General features: G+C 39.7%; 1 protein-coding gene across 1 annotated transcript in view; it reads left to right on the top strand.

The window, feature by feature from the left end:
* Positions 1-23033, top strand: part of LOC126283991 (eukaryotic translation initiation factor 3 subunit C) — a 73059-nt gene that overhangs the window by 36503 nt on the left and 13523 nt on the right. Inside the window, exons 11-14 of the mRNA XM_049982528.1 lie at positions 6298-6451; positions 12679-12894; positions 20133-20273; positions 20400-20538. Of these exons, the coding sequence (XP_049838485.1) occupies positions 6298-6451; positions 12679-12894; positions 20133-20273; positions 20400-20538 (650 nt within the window). The remainder of the gene's footprint in view (positions 1-6297; positions 6452-12678; positions 12895-20132; positions 20274-20399; positions 20539-23033) is intronic.

The raw sequence follows: 23033 nt of genomic DNA, 5'->3' as shown, positions 1-23033 counted from the left end.
GCTCCATTTTGTCAGAGTCATGAGAATTTTGGTATTTGATGTCCTGTGGCCTTCCTATGGGCAGAATCATCTGCCACCCAGGCAACACCATCAATCCAATCCTAGGTCCAAGAATTAAAAGAATTGGCTAGTTGTAAATGCATTCTAAATAGTTCCGGGGACTTGTACTAAAGGCTCTGGTGGGTAAACTGCACTCTCTCACCTACCAAGGCAAGGCTGGCTGTTTTCTTAATCCTCCTGGCTGCTGCAGAACTGATGTGATGCATGACCTTAGCAAAATTCACACAAAATGCTGCTCATGACATCTCTTCAGGAGTGCAAGAGCACTCAGCAAACGGCATCTACAGTGGTGCATCGTGTCGAATTTCTTCATGCTGCAATATACCTCCTCCTCAGAAAGGTATACGATGTGATTTTTCAGTTTCTCCCTGTGTTTATTGATTGAACAGTCTACAGGTATACTTGCAGTTCACAGTATCCAATAGATACAGTATTTTGGTGATCAGACATGTGCACTGATGAACTGAGGGGACACAGTGACTGATATCCCCTGCACCTGCAAGCCACTCCGTCGGTGTTCTACCGTTGCTGAGAACACCAGAGGCACACTCAACTGATGTATCCCAACAAGTCAGTGAGCGCGTCAACCAAGATTGCAGCTAGAATCTTAGCAACAATTGAGAATCAGCACTTAGTTTAATTAAGACGACTCTTGGCAAATAAAACAATCTAGTGGACAGAGAACTTACATTAACGGTATTGCAGACGCTGGCACTAGTGTCTCTGCAACTGCCAACACGTGGCTGTGGGCATGGACTGCGGATAGAACAGCATATACATGGCCATGCATTCTCTGGAGTTCAGTTTGTCGTGCACCTTATGATGGTGACACATCTGATTGCCAAAATACTGTGCCCATTGGGCACTATGAACCAGCAGGACTGTTCAATCAAAGTCAGTGATTAATAGTTTGTTTAATTTTATTTTTATAACTTAAGATGATCATTACTTATAATAGAAACTGGTAATAAAGCATGAATTTTGCAAATGAGATTGTAATGATAAAATATTAGAACAGTTATGGAATCTCTTGGGCAAAGTCATCCGCTATTAATTAAGCACTGTTGCACAGAAAACCCATTTTTATGCTGTTACTGTTTATGCATTTGGATGATTAACATGTGAGTGTCAAAAAAACTGAAGTCAGTAAGTAGCCTATGAGCAAAGGTATTTGTTGTCATATTCTTGATAGGTAATATAAGTAGTGGATTATAGAGGTTCTGGCATCAAGAAAGCTGTGGACATACAAGTGGTGCACGACCTTGTCATCTAAGGAGGGTTTACAACTCAACAAATAATGAAAACCACTCATTTCACATCTGCATGCTCTGAGGAATTATTCAGAGTCTTTGCCACCAAGCATTCCAACACATGGCACTCATTTTAATAATTAAGTATGTAATTTTTAAGCTGTGTGAACTCCACTGACTCATCAGTTAATGACGTTGAATTAAAGGATTAAAGTTTTATCTGTGATTGACACTCTTGTGCTAAATGTCTTTTCCTAGATCATGTCCATTTACTCTGCATTATATCACTGTGTCAGGCAGTTTTAATTCAGTCACCAACTAACTTTGAAGATACGTCTATGAAATACCAATACGTTTTTGCCCTATCCCTTTCATTGGATCCTGGAGATCCCTTGTTCCGAAATGGTCCAAGAATCGTACTACTTCCTACAACTTAAATGCGTAATGATTGTGATGCTAAAGTTAGACACATTCTGGTTCATACGTAGGTCTACTGACTGACTGAATGGAGCACATGTTTAAAAAATTCAAAATTTAAATAGAACTACAAAGTCACGTTTGTTGGGCAGATTTGCAATTGGAGACTCTTTCCAAACTTTTGTTGTCCAATTAGTGTAGAAGAGTTATGTGGTATTTGATATTTATTGTTTTACCCTTTACTGTGTAATAGAGAAGATAAATAGTATTCACAACTCAAGAAATGCAGCGTACAATCTTTCAGCAGACAAAACTGACTTTGCCATTTTTCTTCAAGATTACTAGCTTCCACCCTCTGTTTTAATGTTTTTCATTTCTGGTGGATCCATGTCTCATCCACAATAAGAAGTGATTCACAAAATCAGCTATATTCTTTTTACAACAGTTCTTAACATTTCTGAGAAATTTGCATTTGTATTGGATTAGCATTGAACAAATGCAATTCCCATCCTGTATGTAGATTTCTTGTAATAAGGTGCATATGGCATATTTCATACACCTTTAATTTCCAGTCTTGCAGTACCATAAACTGCACTTTCTGTTTTCAGCTGTGGAGCAGGGTTTTTTGGACAACTTGTATGTGAATTGCTTTGAAGAGAAATAATACCGTGTTTGAATTCAGCCACCCACTTATTACCTGGCAGTGAAGGAACTGAATCTTTGTAAATTTTCGTCAACAGTGGCTAAATTAGTTTTCTCAACAGAAATGTATGACCGTACAGTTTTCCAATCTCTTCATGGGAAGAAGACACACTTGAAACAGCCACTTTAAAAATCTATATTAACAAATAAAATATTGCAGTGCCCGTGTTATTCTGAATTATGATGAAAAGTTATCATTTGGCTATCCAAACATGACTCATGGCCAGACCCAAACTTCCATACATCATCAACCATGTGTACTTGAGGGGAGACATTTTAATTGAAAGTCGCTTTCCCAGAGTCAGTGAACAAATATGCTGTTACAGTGCCTGTGTTATTCCAAATGTTTGATGCATAGTTCCTTCGGACGTGCATGCATTGTAATTCAGAATAACACAGGCACTGTAATATATTGTGTGTCTGCCAACACTAAGCAAGCGACTGTCAAGTAAAATGTCTCCCCTATACAGGAATATACATAATGGCTGTAAGAGTGCAGGTTGTAGACACATGGTTGATGACATAAGGAAGTTTGGGTCTAGCCATGAGTCTTACTCGGGTAGCCAAATGATACGGCGACTGCTCACGATAAGCAGGAAATCGAGGTATGAGTCCTGGTCCAGCACAAATTTTCACTGTTGTCATGCCATCATGCAGGTGACAGTTATCTGTATTCACAACTTTATATATATTAACAAAAGTATTGTACAGATCCGTTTCACATTTTACTTAAGTTTTTGCATAACACAGTACCAGTATAACAAAAGCAAAAAGCAAATGCCATCTCTTTATTGGATTGAGAACTTTCCATCTTGCCCTTTCCATCTTGCCCTTTCCATCTTGCCCTTGTATTCAGTTTTTTCAGATTTTATTTGGATTTGTGTTCAGACTTGTGGAAATACAGTACATTTCTACAGGGTACCTTTTTTAACGTACAAAATAATTCTTCCAGGTTATCAAATACTTGCATCCATTAAAATCTACAACTTACAATGCCCTGCCTTGATGTATGGCTGCTCATGAAATATGTAGATTCCTGGTTTCAGTGATCCCAATTCCTATATAAACCACTTCTTTTTGTTAACCCTTAGTGTCAACATGTGCATTCAATTTGCTCGTTATCTCATTTTTTATTTATTTAATTTTTCTTATGTCATTCTTTACATCTTTTTACTCAAGTTTTCATTTCATCTAGTCCAGCCAGTAGAGGAGCAACATTGAGTCCAAAGAAGAGCAGTTAGAGTCAGACACATTTTTGTTGTTTTGTGAGGAAACATTCTATTTCAACTTTGCAGAGGAAATTGTTAATTTGATAGATCAGAGGCTTTTATTTTAAAGTACTGGCAGTCTGTGCTATAATATGGCTGACAAAGGAACTATTGATTTTAAATGCTGACCTGAAAAGAATAATAATAGCTGTGGAAATGGATTATGTATAAAGGAGTGCTAGAATATTAAGATTCGGAAAGGAAACTACTGATAAAGTGAGATCTCGAATGAAGGCAGATGAAATACTGATAGAAATGAAAGAAAATCTCAAAAGTGGTGTGGACACCTGTTGATAATGCCAGATCATCGATGATCAAAGAAAATTTTTGAATGGAAACCACACCTGGAAGACGTAAACGCTAGAGACCACGGCATTCTTGGAATGACCATAGCAACGGAATAATGGGGCATCATGGGATACACAAGGCGGGGGCACTGAATAGAGAGGCTTGGCAGAAGATACCAGGAATGCAACAAAATGTTGCTATTAATTGATCTCTTTATTAATTCTGTAATAATAATGATAATAACAATAATGAAGGCAGTTCAGAGGACATGACTGATCTGATAGTTCAGACAATTTTGCTTTCAAGTTTCTGGCAGTTTGTGCTATAATGTAGGTTGACAAAGACAGTAGAGAAACCAGGTTTAAGTTGTGTTATGGTCATTTGCAATTTTTGAATTGGTTCCTCAAAACCTGTTCCGCCTGAATATGTTGGCGATTCCCATAACAGAGCCACAGTTTAATCTTTACTACAGGGTGTTTCAAAAATGACCGGTATATTTGAAACGGCAATACAAACTAAATGAGCAGCGATAGAAATACACCGTTTGTTGCAATATACTTGGGACAACAGTACATTTTCAGGCAGACAAAATTTCGAAATTAACAGTAGTTACAATTGTCAACAACAGATGGCGCTGCGGTCTGGGAAACTCTATAGTACGATATTTTCCACATATCCACCATGCGTAGCAATAATATGGCGTAGTCTCTGAATAAAATTACCCGAAACCTTTGACAACGTGTCTGGCGGAATGGCTTCACATGCAGATGAGATGTACTGCTTTATCTGTTCAATTGTTTCTGGATTCTGGCGGCACACCTGGTCTTACAAGTGTCCCCACAGAAAGAAGTCACAGGGGTTCATGTCTGGCGAATGGGGAGGCCAATCCAAGCTGCCTCCTGTATGTTTCGGATAGCCCAAAGCAATCACACGATCATTGAAATATTCATTCAGGAAATTAAAAGCTGTCGGCCGTGCGATGTGGCCTGGCACCATCTTGCATAAATCACAAGGTGTTCGCAGTGTCGTCTAAGGCAGTTTGTACCGCTACAAATTCACGAAGAATGTCCAGATAGTGTGATGCAGTAATCGTTTCGGATCTGAAAAATGGGCCAATGATTCCTTTGGAAGAAATGGCGGCCCAGACCAGTACTTTTTGAGGATGCAGGGACTATGGGACTGCAACATGGGGCTTTTCGGTTCCCCATTTGCGCCAGTTCTGTTTATTGACGAAGCCATCCAGGTAAAAATAAGCTTCGTCAGTAAACCAAATGCTGCCCACATGCATATCGCCGTCATCAATCCTGTGCACTATATCATTAGCGAATGTCTCTCGTGCAGCAATGGTAGCGGCGCTGAGGGGTTGTCGCGTTTGAATTTTGTATGGATAGAGGTGTAAACTCTGGCGCATGAGACGATACGTGGACGTTGGCGTCATTTGGACCGCAGCTGCAACACGGTAAACGGATCACCTGCTGCACTAGCTGCGCGTTGCCCTCTGTGGTTGCTGTACGCGGTCGCCCTACCTTTCCAGCATGTTCATCCGTCACGTTCCCAGTCCGATGAAATTTTTCAAACAGATCCTTTATTTATTGCTTTTCGGTCCTTTGGTTACATTAAACCCCGTTGAAAACTTCGTCTTGTTGCAACAACACTGTGTTCTAAGTGGTGGAATTCCAACACCAGAAAAATCCTCTGTTCTAAGGAATAAACCATGTTGTCCACAGCACACTTGCACGTTGTGAACAGCACACGCTTACAGCAGAAAGACCACTTACAGAATGGCGCACCCACAGACTGCATTGTCTTCTATATCTTTCACAACACTTGCAGCACCATCTGTTGTTGAAAATTGTAACTACTGTAATTTTGAAAGTTTGTCCGCCTGAAAATGTACTGTTGTCCCAAGCATATTGCAACAAACGGTGTATTTCTATCGCTGCTCGTTTAGTTTTTATTGCCGTTTCAAATATACCGGTCATTTTTGAAACACCCTGTATATTATTGAAAACTGGTTATGGTTATAAGTTGAAGTTTTGTGTGCAAGTGATAGTTTTATGCTAAACACACACACACACACACACACACACACACACACACACACACACACACACATGTGCCCGTTAGTAGCATGTAATCTAATGTCCAGCTTGAAAATGAATTGCTCTGGCTGTTTTATTGAGTTGTGCAAGGCTATTTTAGTATATATGTAAAAAAGTAACTTAAGCAAAGAAGTATAAACATGTGTTTCTACATTATTATTAGATTTATATGTTATGCCAACTTCATGTCTTGTTTTTTCACACAACCAGGTTAAAAGATGAGAAAAGAGTGTCAAATATTATTGACAAGGTACAAGAATATCTTGAAAGACAAGCAGTGCCGTCGGAACTTTGTCGTGTATATCTGCGCAAGATAGAGCATCTTTATTACAAATTTGATCCTGACGTTCTGAAGCAGAGAGAGGTCAGTAAACATAATGTCAATGTTTTTTTTTCCCCTTCTTCTTTTTCTTCGACTTTTCTTTTCCTTTTTCCTTTCTTTTCCTTTTTCAACAATGTTTAATATGTGATGTAATATTTGCAATGGTATGTGGATATTCATATTGGTTATTGCATGCACTGTAAATATTGAAGCAGCTATTATTGTTGTTCATTGAGACCTTTGGTAGTAAGCATTGTTGTATGTTGTAACTATCCGTTCATTAAGTAGTACATATCTTGTGATGGTAATGCACTGGAAGTATTTCTTTTTTTTTTTTTTTTTTTTTTTTTTTTTTTCTTTTTTTTTTTTTTTAATAGTGAAATGCAATTTCTGTGGGATTTGAAACCGCTATTTTGATGCAAAATTAGTCCAGGGCAGTTTTGGCAGCGTTGCTACCATTAGTAGAAAGATCATTGTATTGAAATGAAAACATTACCTTAAATATATTGGAATTTAAGTAGCTTGGAGACCATATGTGTGATTATCTGAAATATTGCATATAATGGAAACATAGTTTTAAAAGATGCTAAAGAGTGGCAGTAGTAGTATATGGGATGTGAGGAGAGGATCATGGAATCATGTTAAGAATAAGGCTTGTGATAGGCAAATATCAAACATGAAAGTAAAAAAGAAAAGGAAATTCCAGGGGATAATTGTCATCATCAAGGTGCAGTTCCAGTTTCCCATGTGATTGTGACAAACCTTGTTCAACTTTTTCTACCTTGTGCAACTCTGCATCTCAGATCCTATCCCAAAGGAAACCGCTTTTGGTGGCTTCCTCGGCCACCATCTCTTTGGCTGTCCAACATGTCTTTTACAATTTATAGTCATTTGAAGGCATTTCTTGGCTATCCTGATGTCTTCGATCCTTAATCTAAATTGCTAGAGATTCACTAGAACACTGAACGTTACATCTGCATCCTTTGTGTTCCTTTCATTCCTTATGTTACCCTTTTTTGTTTGCTTCAGTGTAGATCTAACAAGCTTTTTCAGCAGCTTGGATTTGATTACTCTCTCCCCCTGTCAGAGCACAGGTCTTGGGTGAGGAGGTCAAAATTGGAATATAGTAGGTGCTGAAGATGGTTGTGGTAATGTGGGCAATGCTGCACATTTTCCAGGGTGCTTCCATTTTGATTAATTTGGGATGTCCTTATCTGCTTACTTTCATGGCTATGGTCTTTGATTCATTGACTTTGAGACCAAACTCCTCAACATTATTGTTCCATATGTTCACTTTTTCTTGGTCATCATTGGTATCTCCCCAGATCATAACATCATCAGTGGACAATTCTGCTTTCAGTTCAGGTCCATAGTGATCCTGTAAACTTTCCACAATATTGACATATCACAATGATGAAGAGCAGTGGAAACAAGGCACTTCTCTGCTGGACTCCGCGTTTGATTTCCATTTCTAACTCCAACACAGCTGACATGTTCCTGTAGAGTGTCTTCACTTTCTCAGTGAATGCCTTGGGCTTATTTCCCTTCTCTGGAGATTCCAAATTTTTGTCTGTTACTACACTTCATAGGATTTTTCTGTTTCTACACTTCATAGGATTTTTCTGTTTCTAGAAGACTTGTGTCATGCTTCTATCTTTTTTCTGATATTTTTCAAGTAGTGTCCTTTTTGTGAAGGTCAGATCAATTGTACCCCTGTTTTTCCTAAACCCATCCTGTTCTTCACCAAGGAGAGGTTCATTCATCCTTCAAAGTCTCTTTTCTATGATATTCTCTGAAGCTATTAATCTGTGTGAAAGTAAACTTATACCTCTCTAATTTTGAGGTAGTTTTCTATTAACTTTATTGAATAATCAAACAATGGAAAATCCAGGATGAACTGTAACAATACGAGAGAAGAAAACTTGCTACACACTGTATAGCGGAAATGCTGACTTGCGATAGGTACAATAAAAGGATTCACACAATCATAGCTTTTGGCCATTAAGGCCTTTGTCAGCAGTAGACACACACATACACGCGCACACACGTCTGCAGTCTTAGAGAGCTGAAACTACACTGCAAGCAGCAGCACCAGTGCATGATGGGAGAGGCGACTGGGTGGGGGTAAGGAGGAGGCTGGGGTGGGGAGGGGGAGGGATAGTATGGTGGGAGTGGCGGACAGTGAAGTGTTGCAGTTTAGACGAAGGATAGGGGAGAAGGTGCGGAGGGGGGATGGGGTGAGTAGCGGAAAGGAGAGAAATAAAAATTAAAGAAATTAAAACTGGGTGTGGTGGTAAAATGACGGCTGTGTAGTGCTGGAATGGGAACAGGGAGGGGGCTAGGTGGGTGGGACAGTGACTAACGAAGGTTGAGGCCAGGAGGGTTACGGGAAGGTAGGATGTACTGCAGAGAAAGTTCCCACCTGCGCAATTCAGAAAAGCTGTTGTTTGTGGGAAGGATCCATATGGCACAGGTTGTGAAGCAGTCATTGAGATGAGGGGTATCATGTTTGGCAGCTGCAGGATGATTCACTTGTTTTTTTGGCCACAGTTTGTCTGTGGCTGTTCGTGTGGACAGACAGTTTGTTGGTTGTCATGCCTACATAGAATGCAGCACAGTGGTTGCAGCTTAGCTTGTAGATCACATGACTGGTTTCACAGGTAGCTTTGCCTTTGATGTGATAGGTAATGTTAGTGACCGGACTGGAGTAGGTTGTCGTAGGAGGATGTATGGGGCAGGTCTGGCATCTAGGTCTATTACAGGGGTATGAGCCATGAGGTAAGGGATTGGGAGCAGGGGTTGTGTAAGGATGGACGTGTATATTGTGTAGGTTCGGTGGACGTCAGAATACCACGTTAGGAGGGGTGGGAAGGATAGTGGGTAGGACATTTCTCGGCATGATGAGAGGTAATCGAAACCCTGGTGGAGAATGTAATTCAGTTGCTCCAGTCCCGGATGGTGCTGAGTTAAGAGGGGAATGCTCCTCTGTGGCTGGACTGTGGGACATTGGGAGGTGGTGGGAGACTGGAAAGATAAGGCATGAGGGATTTGTTTTTGTACAGGGATGGGAGGATAATTATGGTCAGTGAAGGCTTCAGTGAGACCCTCAGTATATTTCGAGAGGGACTGCTCATCACTGCAGATGCAACGACCACGAGTGGCTAGGGTGTACGGAAGGGACTTCTTGGTATGAAACTTGTGGCAGCTTTCGAAGTGGAGGTATTGCTGGTGGTTAGTAGGTTTGATGTGGACGGAGGTACTGATGTAGCCATCTCCGAGGTGGTCAACATCTGGGAAGGTGGCTTGTTGGGTTGAGTAGGACCAGGTGAAGCAAATAGGGGAGAAGTTGTTGAGGTTCTGGAGGAATGTGAATAAGGGGTCCTCACCTTCAGTCCAGATAGCAAAGATGTTATCAGTGAATCTGAATCAGGTGAGGGGTTTAGGATTCTGGGTTTTTAGGTAGGACTCCTCTAGATGGCCCATGAATAGGTTAGCATAGGATGGTGCCATGTGGGTGCCCACAGCTGTACCACCGATTTGTTTGTAGGTAATGCCTTCAAAGGAGAAGAAATTGTGGGTGAGGATATAGTTGGTCATGGAGACTAGGAAGGACGTTGTTGGTTTGGAATCCGTAGGGCATCTGGAAAGGTAGTGTTTGATACCAGTAAGGCCATGGGCATTAGGAATGTTAGTGTACAGGGAGGTGGCATCAATAGTGACAAGCAGAGGGAAAGGGAAAGGAACTGCGGAGAGTCGGTTGAGGAAATGGTTGGTATCTTTTATATAGGAGAATAGCACTCCGTCTTCAGGCCACAAGTGGTTGAAGGTGTTGGTCTACAAGAGCAGAGATTCTCTCAGTGGGGGCACAGTAACCAGCCACAATGGGACATCCTGGGTGGTTGGGTTTATGGACTTCAGGAAGCATGTAGAAGGTGGGAGTGTGGGAAGTGGTAGAGGTAAGTAGAGAGATGGACTCTAGGGAGAGTGTCTGTGATGGGCCTAAGGATTTGAGTAGTGACTGGAATGGGGTCACTGTGGCATGGTTTGTAGGTGACAAGGCAACAGTTCATGCACTTTCATACAAGATGGGGGCAAGAAAATGCATCGAAAGTATGCTCACAGGTTAGTGAGAGTTAGAGCATTAATCATCAAATCAAATATTGCACTAGACTGAATTGGGGCTGTGCTATCAAATTGGCACTTTAAAAAAATGATATCTGATGATGTTGAATATCACATAAAACATGTGATTTAGGGCTATCATCATCTTCATTCTGGTAAAAGAGAGGTAACTCGTGAATATCTGCGGAAACACCAGTGAGAATATGTCCGACAAGTCTGACAACACACACCCAGTGTATTCACCCAGAAGTTGTAGATCTACAACATCTGGGAAAAATGTATGTGAAATAACAGATGAATATCTAATTCTGTGCCTGCTGTTTCGGTTGATGAGTGCCTTCCAACTGTAATTTATGAGGATCTACAACCTCTGGGATAATACAGTGGGAGTACAAATTGTCAGGCACATTCTCTCTGGTGTTTCAGCAAACATTTGCTACTTCGTTTAGTGTGAAGATCGAGAGAATGCTAAATCATGTGATACCCAATATCACCAGATAATATGTTTGTTTCTTGTTATAAGCACTTTTTTAAAAAGAAGTGCCAATCAATAGTGGCCACAAATGCTTAAATACCTCCTTTCTTTTTCTGACTAGTCTTCTGTTGTAAATTTTCAGGTTCAGGAAGTATTTGGTGTCAAGACATGGGCTGGTCCTCTCACTCTGTACTCTGCCCTTTTGTCCTTGGTGTTTACAATTACTACAAAGCAATCAATGGAGTTTAGGTTTCCCATTCCCACAGCACTAATTACTCTGTTCTCCATGGACATTCTCTTGTATTATTTGCTTCGTGCGAATACTATTGGATAAATGAAGGAAAAAAAAAAAAAACACTTATTTTTGCGACAGTTGTGTTTTGTGGTACACAAATGTTTCTTATGTATCAGTATTTTATTTTTAAGAAATATCCAACTTTTTTATGCGAAATCAGTCACTTATCCTCTACAACAAAATTTGTGAGTTAATTACTAATAAAAAAATAACAATGCCCCTCCAGGCTATCTGGAAACAAGCAGTCGAATTGAAAGTTGCTTTTGCAGCATAGTTTTCCCTGACACTGACATACATGACTCACAAAAATTCTTTGCTAGACTGGCATTAAATACTGGTCAGTTGTATTTCATGTCTTTTATGGTATTCCAGCCCGATTATGATTTGAAAGCCCGCCAGATGGCACGGCACTGAGACAGCTGCTGAATGGCACTGCTACATCTGTGAGTTCTAGTATTGCCTCTGCAGTGTTGGGTGCACTGTGCCCACGCTGCCCAATCAGTGCTCGTGGCCGCATTATAAAGCCAGCTGTGTAGTGGCTCCGTCTTCTGTGTGTATTCATTGCACTCTTGAATCGTTTTGATTACACACCATTATTTTGGTCAGAGCTATTGCTGTACATTAGGTTTTTCCTTCTTTGTTTACTCATTTTGTCTTTGTTATTCTGCTATGCCATTTCTGTAGTATGTTTTCCTCTTGTTATGCTGTTCACATTCTGCAGTCCATTATTGATGACCTCTCGCTGATCAGTACAACATCAACAGGTTATTTGGTCGTTCCCTATTTTCTGTTACTATAGGTTGCACATGCTGAAATGAGAGTCTAACCGTAGGCGAGTGTACAGGCATGGTACAGGAAGCATGAACACCAACACAGGTGACGTAAGAGAGACTATGGTCCGCAAAAGAGGCAAAATCCCACTGAAGATATGTGTATGCATATAAATCGTGATTGGTTGCCCTTAGGACATTATGCCATTCCACTTTGCCTTTCACTGTTTTGTTTAAGTGGCCATTTTTACATCAACTCTGTATGCTGTCATTACACTTGATACAATAGCTCTAGATACTCCCATAGATTTCACACTGTTAACCGATATGCACTAATTTGATAATTTGCGTTCATTAGAAGTCAGCAAAGTCTGACATGATAATAGATCAGTAATTAGTACAGTAACATGATAGAGTAGCCCTTCAGTGATCTAAGACAGTTGTTATTGAATGGGAAAACAAAAGAACATCATGTTGAGGTCACAAAACAAGTTCCTGAATGGTGAGCTTATATCATTGTGATTATGTTGTTGTGTCCAGTACCTGCACAGTTGCAGTACTGGCAAGATTAATTGTAAAAACTAAAATCTTTTTATTTCTGTTCCAGGGTGAGCTACCTCCAGATGCTGTTACAAGTGTCCAAGTTATGGAGAAACTGTGTAAGTTCGTGTATGCCAAGGACTCAACAGACCGTCTTCGTACTCGTGCTATTTTGTCACACATTTACCACCATGCTCTTCATGATAACTGGTTCCAAGCTCGAGACCTTATATTAATGTCTCATCTGCAAGAAACCATTCATCATTCTGATCCTCCAACACAGGTAATGCACCTTGATGACTTACATTATCAGTTCTCCTTTCCGCTCTTTTTGATACTTTTCAGCATTAATGTCATACATGCAGACTGAATGTGAGTGGCTTGATGGTTATAGATATTGAAATGGGGCGTGAATGATTTTGCATCGTAGTAACAAGTTTTTCATAGCTTACAAAATGGACAGTATAAGTCCTGGGTGTAGAAAACATTACAAAATAGACAGTATAGGTCCTGGGTGTAGAGAACAACAATGGTTTAATTGTATGCTCCCAGCATGATGTGTATAATAGCTCACTCTTTCTCTCTGCCAGTGTAGACAGATGGATTATATTTGTAGATGGGTGTTAAACCCATTCATGCTGACCTATTTATTCCCCAAAATACAATAATGGGAAATACAATAAAACAAACACCTCATCTATTCCATTATAGCAGTCTTCAAAGCCCCTATGCTATACATCTCAGCCGCAGCCATGTCATAGACTATCTCTGTTGTATTCCCATATTTCTTTAACATAGCACCTTTGTTATTACCATAAGTGCAACATCTCTTTACACAAACATTGGGCATAAATGTAGCCTCTGAACTCCAGAACACTTCTCCCGGTACCCACCTAAAAGGCCCCCAAAAATCCTGTTCAGTATCACTATAGCTAGCTTATCCATAACACCCTTATGTTTGAAGGCCAGACATGCAAACATATCAGAGAAATTGTGTTATATGGCCAATCCTATGCCCAACTTTTCATAATCTGGATGGAAAATTCATTCCACTGTACCTAGATGACATGAACCCCAAGCTTGGTAGAGATTTGTGATGGCATCTGTGTGATCTGGATTCACTGGTGAACAACAACTCGTCCATTTTCCACGGCAGCTTAATCCCTTTTCTCATATCAAATTTACCTTGTCATATTCAAATCCAATGCCATCTTCGTTGATGTTGACCTCTGTCTCATTCTCATTAAAGCTCAGATTGGAATCTCAGTCCATATAAAATGAACCAATAAGCAGAATCACCACCACTTAAAAATCTGCTACCACTTTCACATCAAGTGCTTACTTGCCAACAACCTAGACATTTGTGATAAATGTATATACTCCAAGACCTAATCTCTCATCGCCTGTACAAACCACCTGTCTCAGCCTGTCTTGTCTTACAACTGTGCTACAGATCTTATAAACACACAAATCTCCTGGGCAGGTATGTCCTATCACACTCCTATGAATACAGCTGCCACTTCGGAAAAAAAAGAAGCATCCCCCTTGTTACCCAGTACCACCTGGGTCTTGAATGCTTCAGTACTTGTCAGTTAAGGCTATGACTTCCTCAAGTGGTGCCCGGAAAGGGGATTATCTCATCTGATGTTTTTTCCATACCACCCTCTGTAATTCTCTATTGTTGTCATAACTTTGCTAACAGGCTTGCCAAACCATACAACATAAGCAGATAATTATCCCCAACCAATCTGAAAGTCCAAGTACTGGAAGTAGTTTCTTATACTTTTAAGTATTTTATCAGCCTTTGCCTTCTGTCTCCATGTAACTTAAGAAAACTTTAATTTCATGAAATTCTAGAACATACATTGCAAACAGTACACTAATATTGTGATAACACACTGAAAGCTAGTTTACTGCAGTCTAGATTTTTACAGGGTTCATTTCATGGTTTGATTTTAGCTGAATGTGATACTACGTATATTTTCGTTGAAATATAAGTAATTTAAAAAATTGCTTTATAATATCTTCATTTCTGGTTGTGTGTGACTGAATTGTTTGGATGTTCGTATCATTTGCAGAATTATTATCTCTTTTTAAAATGTCAATAATCCAATTTTGAACTCATATAAAATACTCAAATCTGGATATCTGCAAATTTGTATGGTCTGAGATTCAAGGGGCGTAGGGATTGAAAGTATAAGCCTTACAAAACAAACAAAATACTCCATTTACCCTTTTTCCCAAACTGGTCATTCGAAAAATACAGCGACATCTTACATATGCTGATTAAACTACTGTTGCTGAGGTCACTGTTTTTACACTGTGTAATAGGTTAACATAGGGGTCATCTTACATTTACAGATGAATCTTTTGCAATTGAAGCCACTGAAGATTTATTTTGAAGACTCGGGGAAAGTTGTGTGACACTTGGCACTCTTACTCCTGCCACTGGTGCAATCACAAGCAATGTTTAACCTAATGATAATTTGTTTTAATGGACTATCATGTAATATATTTAATTCTTTCTTGCACGAGTATATGGTTTTCTTCTAATTTAATTTTGTGTAAGATTTGTGAGCATCACAGCCAACTGTCGCTATGCTTAACATTGAGAGGATGCTGTTGTGGTTGTCATGCAGTAAAGATGTTGAGAGGGCAAGCTGTATGACAATGCATGAAGGAGGTTAGGCTCTATTCTAACCTCCTCATGCTGCAATGGTGCTCTTTTTTAACAGTGAATTGTTAACTGTTTTCCTGAACTTGTCACAAAAGTAGTATACTAGCTAATTAGCTCTGTTGAGCAAAATGTAACATCAATTTCACCAAAATATATTGTACAATAGTAAAAGAAAGAACTTGACTGTTTTCGTAATAGTGATATAAGAGAGATTACAACTAAAAATTTTTCTAAATTAGCTGTTTTTTCATATGTAGTATGAATCAACAATATACAATTTTGCAGGAGATAGTAAAACTGTAGGTAGGAGCCAGTGGTGCACTAATGTTTTTTGTATAGCAATTTTGACAACACTCACAATGAGGTATGACAGGAATGAGAGGGAGTGTGTCAGCTGCTTGTTTGACACAGCCAATGAGAGAGCAGCGGGCAGGTGACGGTGTTCAGAAGCAAGAGATAAAGGAAAATATTGTCACATTCTCATGTCAGTACAGATTCAAAATCTGTTGTGTATTTGGAAAAATCTGTGTTCTCAGAGTCCACCATAACTGTGACCTCAAACACTGCAGCAAATATGGAAGAATGAGCAAAGTATTTTTTACGACAAAGTTGCTATGAGGGGGCCCCCTAAGCATCACATCAGAAATTGATACATACTTAGAATAAACTCCCAATATTTGTTACAATCAAGATTATAAATTTCATTGCTGCCTCTTCTCTTACCGCTCATTAGTCTGGTGAAATTACCATCCCAGATAACAATACAAGTGGTGGTGGCAACAGTGATTAAAAATAGTAACACCACAGATGACTGGCTTAGATAATAAGCAAAGGAGGAAGTGCAGGTCAAAATAAAGGCAAACTCTTTCTCTTTGTTTATTTTATTTCTTCTTTATTGTTGAATTGTAAACAATCAATAAATCACGTAAGTTTAGAATAGCTATCAAGTTAACTTTTCTAGACAGATATCTGTCGATTATAGGATTGGACAGTTCCCGAGTTCGAGTCTCGGTCGGGCACACAGTTTTAATCTGCCAGGAAGTTTCATATCAGCGCACACTCCGCTGCAGAGTGAAAATCTCATTCTGGAAACATCCCCCAGGCTGTGGCTAAGCCATGTCTCCGCAATATCCTTTCCTTGAGGAGTGCTAGTTCTGCATGTCTCGCAGGAGAGCTTCTGTAAAGTTTGGAAGGTAGGAGACGAGGTACTGGCAGAAGTAAAGCTGTGAGTACCGGGCGTGAGTCGTGCTTCGGTAGCTCAGTTGGTAGAGCACTTGCCCGCGAAAGGCAAAGGTCCCGAGTTCGAGTCTCGGTCGGGCACACAGTTTTAATCTGCCAGGAAGTTTCATATCAGCGCACACTCCGCTGCAGAGTGAAAATCTTATTCTGGAATTGGACAGTTAGCTTGAATGACCCTGTCCTGATACTGCACAGCCTTCAAATTACAGTTGGCAGTGGTGTGAAGTGATTGACGTCTGTACATGATACTGCCGGTGAAGGTGACTGTCCTACCTCCCTGTTTAACTCGAAGGACTGCATGCCTGAGTAGCGCATTGGTACCTGACTGCTTTCATGCTCTTCTATGAAAATCACAGTGTCAAAATCAGTGAACAGGGCTCAATGCCATTGATCCATTTCAGGTGTCACCATGTTCACCTCCTTCATACACCACTGCATTGATGGGTTTGTAATGTTGTCTTTAATGACCACCTAGCAGTCAAGTTGATATGAAGATTGGTACTCATTGTCTGTTTTGACACAGACCTCACATCTATCTCTGAAAAGGCAGCCCACATTTCTTGTCAGGTTACTTAAAGAGCCATAGTCACCAGCTTATGTTGTTGACCTTGGCCAACCATTTCAAGAAATTGGCAGTATTTTTTGTTTCATAATAGTGTCAGTGTACCTCATTTCAGCTGGGGAGGTTCCCGCTCCTACAACTCTTCTTGTTGTACAATGACAATACAAGCTCAGTCCAAGCCTGAAGTGACACATTGAGGCATGTTGAAAACTAAATGATGCACACAAATGCCATTGCCCTACTCATGGCTGAAGACATAGTACACTCTGCTGATCTACACGGAGAATGCATGCTTCTTTTCAACTACACTACATTTGTAGAAGTTTCCTGTTGTCAAAAGATTAATTTTTGATCCAGTATCAGATCATGGGAAGGTATTGACCACACCCAAACTTGAAAGGGGCCATTGATTTGTATGGATACTAGGGAAAGATGGTAGAAATCACATTATCATCATTTATTGCACATACACAAGCCTTTCAGGCCCATGTCAGAAGACAGAAATATACAAATACAAATCATACATAGAACATAATGAAATGATTATTAACGCAGGAAGTCCATGAATCATAACAAAATACTTGTAATATCACAGAAATTTTTTACGTATGTTCACCCATTTACTTCTTTCTTGGGTATATTCAGTGCTGCCTGTTGGATCTGCTTCTTCTGGGGTCACTAGGGTCCTGTCTGTCAACATCGTTCACAGAAGACCTCTTGGATGCCTACCATTGGCTGGTGTAGAAGTACTCTTTTAGATAGAGTGCCGTCTGCTTGTAGAACATGTCCTGCCCACTGTAGCCTACTTCTTGCAATCACTCTTCCAATATCAGTTTTCTCAACCGCTTATACAAATTTTCATTGTGCCTTCTTTCCCATCTTGCAGTTTCAGCATTGTATATTGGGCCATAAATTTTTCATAAAATCTTCCTCTCAAACACACGAATGCACTCTTCCATTATCTGTGTACTTGCCCATATCTCTCAACCATACAGTACAACCGGTTGCACTAGTATTATGTAGAGCTTTATCTTGTTTTTCTGGGATATGATGTGTGGCATGTATATCTGATTTGAACAGTAGCACACCTAGTTTGCACTTATTGTTCTTTGTTGAATTTCCTTCTCTTTCGCACTTTTATTTGACAATATTGGCCCCAGGTACTTTAATTTTTGAACTCTTTCAAAATTGTGACTCTGTACTGATGTGGCCCATATCATTTTGTCAATGAGACACTACCATGTACTTTTCTCATCGTTGACCAGTAACCCTAGTTTGCTCACTTCTGTCATAAATCAAGAGGTGTCTACTGTCGCCCCATTCTGAGTTTCATCCACAATCACCACATACAAATCATAATACTATCAAGTAGAAGGTTTTGCCAAAGGCAGCCTCCACTGGTTAAAAAAGAATGACAAAACAACAGAGAATGAGTAGTGAAATAGAGATACACACACACATAACTGAGAACATGCTTTAGAGAGAATGCTGAACCATGAGAACCTGGTTAATCAAAATCTTGCTGCATGGCTGACGCCGCTGCTGTCCTGTTGTATCACGAAATGCTCGCAGTTACTGTGCAAACAAAAGGACAGTTGAAGTCAGGCAACATTATCAAGCTCTGTTCAAAGTAATAAGCAGTTATATTTACTACAGCCTAGTGGTGTATGACTACAATAAAGACCCAGTCACAGAATGGGGAGTAGTGGTGGCGACCAGTCATCTCAAAGAATGACTGGCACCACACACCATTATACAAACAATCTCAAAAAATAGTATCAGTGCCAACCTGTAGGTGGGGAAATGGCTGTTTCTGGTTTGCTGTGCCATATAAACTGGCCATTACTTTTTGTCTCGGAGGTTCCCTAACCAGGAGCAGTATCCACTGTTGGAATGGTGGGTTTTATTAGCTTGAATCTCAGACCAAGAAGACAGTAAGACGGTCCATTCAAATGTGAATGTTTTTAATGGTTACAACCATCTTGAACAAATTAATCAATTCCTCTTAAGGTAACAGCAGACAAAATCCGTTTACCAACTTTGATTCTTCTGTATGGCAGAAAATACTATTGTGAAATTTATTTTCTTTCTGAAATTTCTTTAATGCTTTAATTTACAGATATATTTTTAGATACTTTGAAATAAAATTGATTTAATTACTTCTTGACTCACATTGTGCTCTCAGCCTTATGTAGTCCCCCACGTGCTTGTTATGGCAATAGGTGTTAACAGGTGGTGGACCTGGAATACATTTTAACCTAGGAAAGAGGTGGCATTTTACATTGCTAGGACTCCATTACAAAGATGCAACAAAAACTTTGCTGTGTGAGATTCCTGTTGTGCTAGAGTGGGCCTGCCTATTTGTACCATTACACACACATCAAAGATGGCAGTTGCCACTCTTTTTCTGAGTAAACACTTTTTAACTCATAGTTCTGTATGGCTATATTATAGTTAGATAATGGTGTGTGAGTAGACCAGGCCATTTGGAAAAGTGTATACATCTGTTGGACCTAATTGTATGTGGATCATTGTTGGATTTACAAGGTTGTCAAGCTTCTGCTTCATGTCTTGTACGATCCTGTCTTAGCTGATCAGCATATCTTTGTGTGATTAAGCTCTGGAGTTTATAATCTTCTATTGTAAAATATCTAATATTTTGATGTGGGTTTGCGCTATCTCCCCCCCCCCCCCCCCCCAAATCAGTGCAGAGCTTGCTCCAGTGGATTTGTCAAGGGAGTGTGTCATCAGTTTGCTCGACATTGCCAATTCATCTGATCATCTGAGTATTAACAGTTATGAAAAAGCGCTTTCTTTCCTTTCTAATGTGTGGGATAGAACCATGTACTCTCCCTGACAGGGAGCACAGTAAGATACTAGCAGCAAAGATTATGTTCATGGGAGACGAGAGTGAGACTGTACTTGCATCCAAAGCTACATTTTTGTTACATTGACATTGAGACAGTAATAAATGAAATGTATACATTTAGTAACAAATGCAAATCACGGGTTTACAGTCAATCTTTTATTTTTTCCTGCTTAGATACTTTACAACCGTACAATGGCGCACTTAGGACTGTGTGCATTCAGGCATGCGAATATCAAGGATGCGCATAATTGCCTAGTTGATTTGATGATGACTGGAAAGGTCAAAGAACTTCTTGCCCAAGGTTTGCTACCCCAGGTAGGTTGATTTCCTATTTGAAAGCTACATTTTTATAAATTTACTTTGGTAGTAATGGGAAGACTTGAAAATGTGCATGTCTGTGAAATTGTTGACAGTTAATCATAAAACTATTTCTTTCTGCAGCGGCAGCATGAGAGGAGCAAGGAGCAAGAGAAAATAGAGAAACAGAGGCAGATGCCATTCCATATGCATATTAATCTTGAGCTCTTGGAGTGTGTGTATCTGGTATCAGCCATGCTCATTGAAATACCATACATGGCAGGTAAGAAACTAATTTCTTGTGAACACGAAAAAACAAAGTAATTATATGCTATTGCACAGTACAGCAACTGAACTAGTAAGAGCAGCAGTTTCTTATAATGACGTTTCCATTTTTAATTGATGCTGTACTCATTTGATTTTTGTACACATTAAAAATATTGTAAGAATTAAGATTAGATAAACTTCTCATTACTTATAAATATTATTTCCTGTTAACAGAAGTGTTCTTGATTGGTACATGCTTGACACTGCATGGCGCCAGTATGTTTCAAAAAGCCACAGGCAAAAATGCGTATCTTCATGTGGTCATATCTCACATTGTATGGATCACAAGAGACGTGTCAAGTGTTTTTGATAGCCCTCTGCCTAGTATCCATTTGTATACTTATTGCAAGAATGAGACTACAGTAGCTACACTATAGCACTAGGTCTAAATTTAATGTTTACATATTTCCTCCAGCCTGGGCAAATTAAGGAAATCGTTTGGATCTTTTGCATTGGGTGTGGTCTAGGGCAGACATTACGCGACGTAAAGCACCATTTGTTCATGGGCAGTTTCCGAGAAAAACCACAAATGCAATGATTTTTGGGTGTGAAAAGTACCAGTTGTTGCTACGAGCACTTCTTTAATGTGTGTTCATGACAGATGGTCAACACTTGTGCCATGTGATTTTAAGATGATATCCGTGGGGAACTTCTAAATTGTTTTGACCAAGGTTCAGAGGTTCAGAGTTACTGTCCTTATGCATGTAATATCCAGTCTGAGGCATAAATGTAGTTTTAACTGATGTAGTGAACATGTAGCAACAGTTCTAGGGTCATTGCAAGGCTTCTGAGGTCACCAAAATTTAGTTTTAGTCAGCATTTTTTCACTAATAACATTTTATGACATGCATCTCAGTAAAAATGTACCAAAAGTGTGATATTCCAGTGACAAAAACAATGGGCTAAAAAGGGTCTTAATATGCCTCAAACGAAGATAAAATGACTGACAAATATTATGTAAAAGTGGAAAGGTGCAATTTCAGTAAAATATTTCTAATAACATTTTAACTCCTTTAAGATACAAATCATAAGTCAGGTATTTTTGATGAGTTGTGATTGATGGACAACATGTCCATGGAAAATTAAAAGCAAACAATTTTCTGTTAACTGTAAGTTATGCATACTGATTTGTTATTTATATGTGTCAAAGCATATAAATGTGTTGAAAGATACAAATAAACTGCCAAAACTTTACGAACTTAAAGACTTCATTTTATATAAGCAACACACCCTGATGTAGCAGGCAAATGAAAGCAACTGGCTGAAAAAGTTTTAGTGAGGAAAGCAGAATGAGAATTGAGGTAGCTGGTTCCCCACTTTTCTGTCAGAGTCTTGTGCTCTGACAGGAGCATTTTTCTGTTACATGCTTGCACAGGATAGAGTAGCATGGAGAGCTGCATCAAACCAGTCGAAGGACTGAAGACCACAACAACAACATACCACATATTCAAATGTAATCAGTTTCAGAGTTGCTAAACTCCATCATCAAACCCCATACAAGACCCCCATGAAATCACTGACGTTTAAGCAATTCCTCAAAGCAATAGTAATATATTTCATCCAGTGTGTCAGATATGTCGACAGTCAGGTGATGTCATATAAGCCACAATATATAATGGCTTTTGTGACATCATTGCTGATCCTCAGTATGCGTAATATACTGACTGGTGTTTACAGCTGACTGTGTTTTGAGAGTACAAGAATATGGAAACACCCAAAACACAATACATTACCATGCCCAATAATAAAATGTAGGAAAACCACTGGTATTCAGAATAGCTTCCAGTTATTTTGGGATGGATAAATACGAGTCCTATTCGGTTTTCAAGGAAATGTTACATCAGTCTTCTTGCAAAATAGTGGCAAATCAGGTAATGGTGACGGAGGGAATAGCAATCGCATATCCTTCTCTCCAATGTACACCATAAAGGCTCAGTAATATGGCGATCTGGTGACTGATGGTGAGGGTAGATGAAACAGTTCATCCTCGTGTTCACAAAACCTGTCCTGGATGACGGGAGCTGTGTGAACAGGGGCCCTGTTGTCTTGGAACACGATATCACTCTTAGTGAACACATATTATTGCATGGGAGGGATCTGATTGGGCATATTGGTCACACAATCCTTGGCAATAATCTGACCTTGCAGAGTAACCATGGGGCCCATGGATAGTGCAGTATTGCTGCCCAAGTCGTCATTGAACCCCTGCCATGTTTGGCTCTGAGTGTGAACTCTGCCAAAAGTTGGAAACAGTGTGGAACAAAACTCATCCAGCCAAATAACTTTCTTTTATTGCCCCTCTAGTCCAGGTTTTAGAGCTTTGGCATCACATTCTCGTGTTGCAGGCATTTGACCACTGATAGTGGTTTTGGAATTCCATCTGACACTGCAATTCCCTGCTTATGTAGCTGCATTCATGTTGTGTGAGTGTTGACATGCTTCATGAATGCG

Source organism: Schistocerca gregaria, chromosome 8 (genome assembly GCF_023897955.1).
Source record: "Schistocerca gregaria isolate iqSchGreg1 chromosome 8, iqSchGreg1.2, whole genome shotgun sequence".
NCBI lineage: Eukaryota > Metazoa > Arthropoda > Insecta > Orthoptera > Acrididae > Schistocerca > Schistocerca gregaria.
This window is presented reverse-complemented; position numbering and strand designations above follow the sequence as displayed.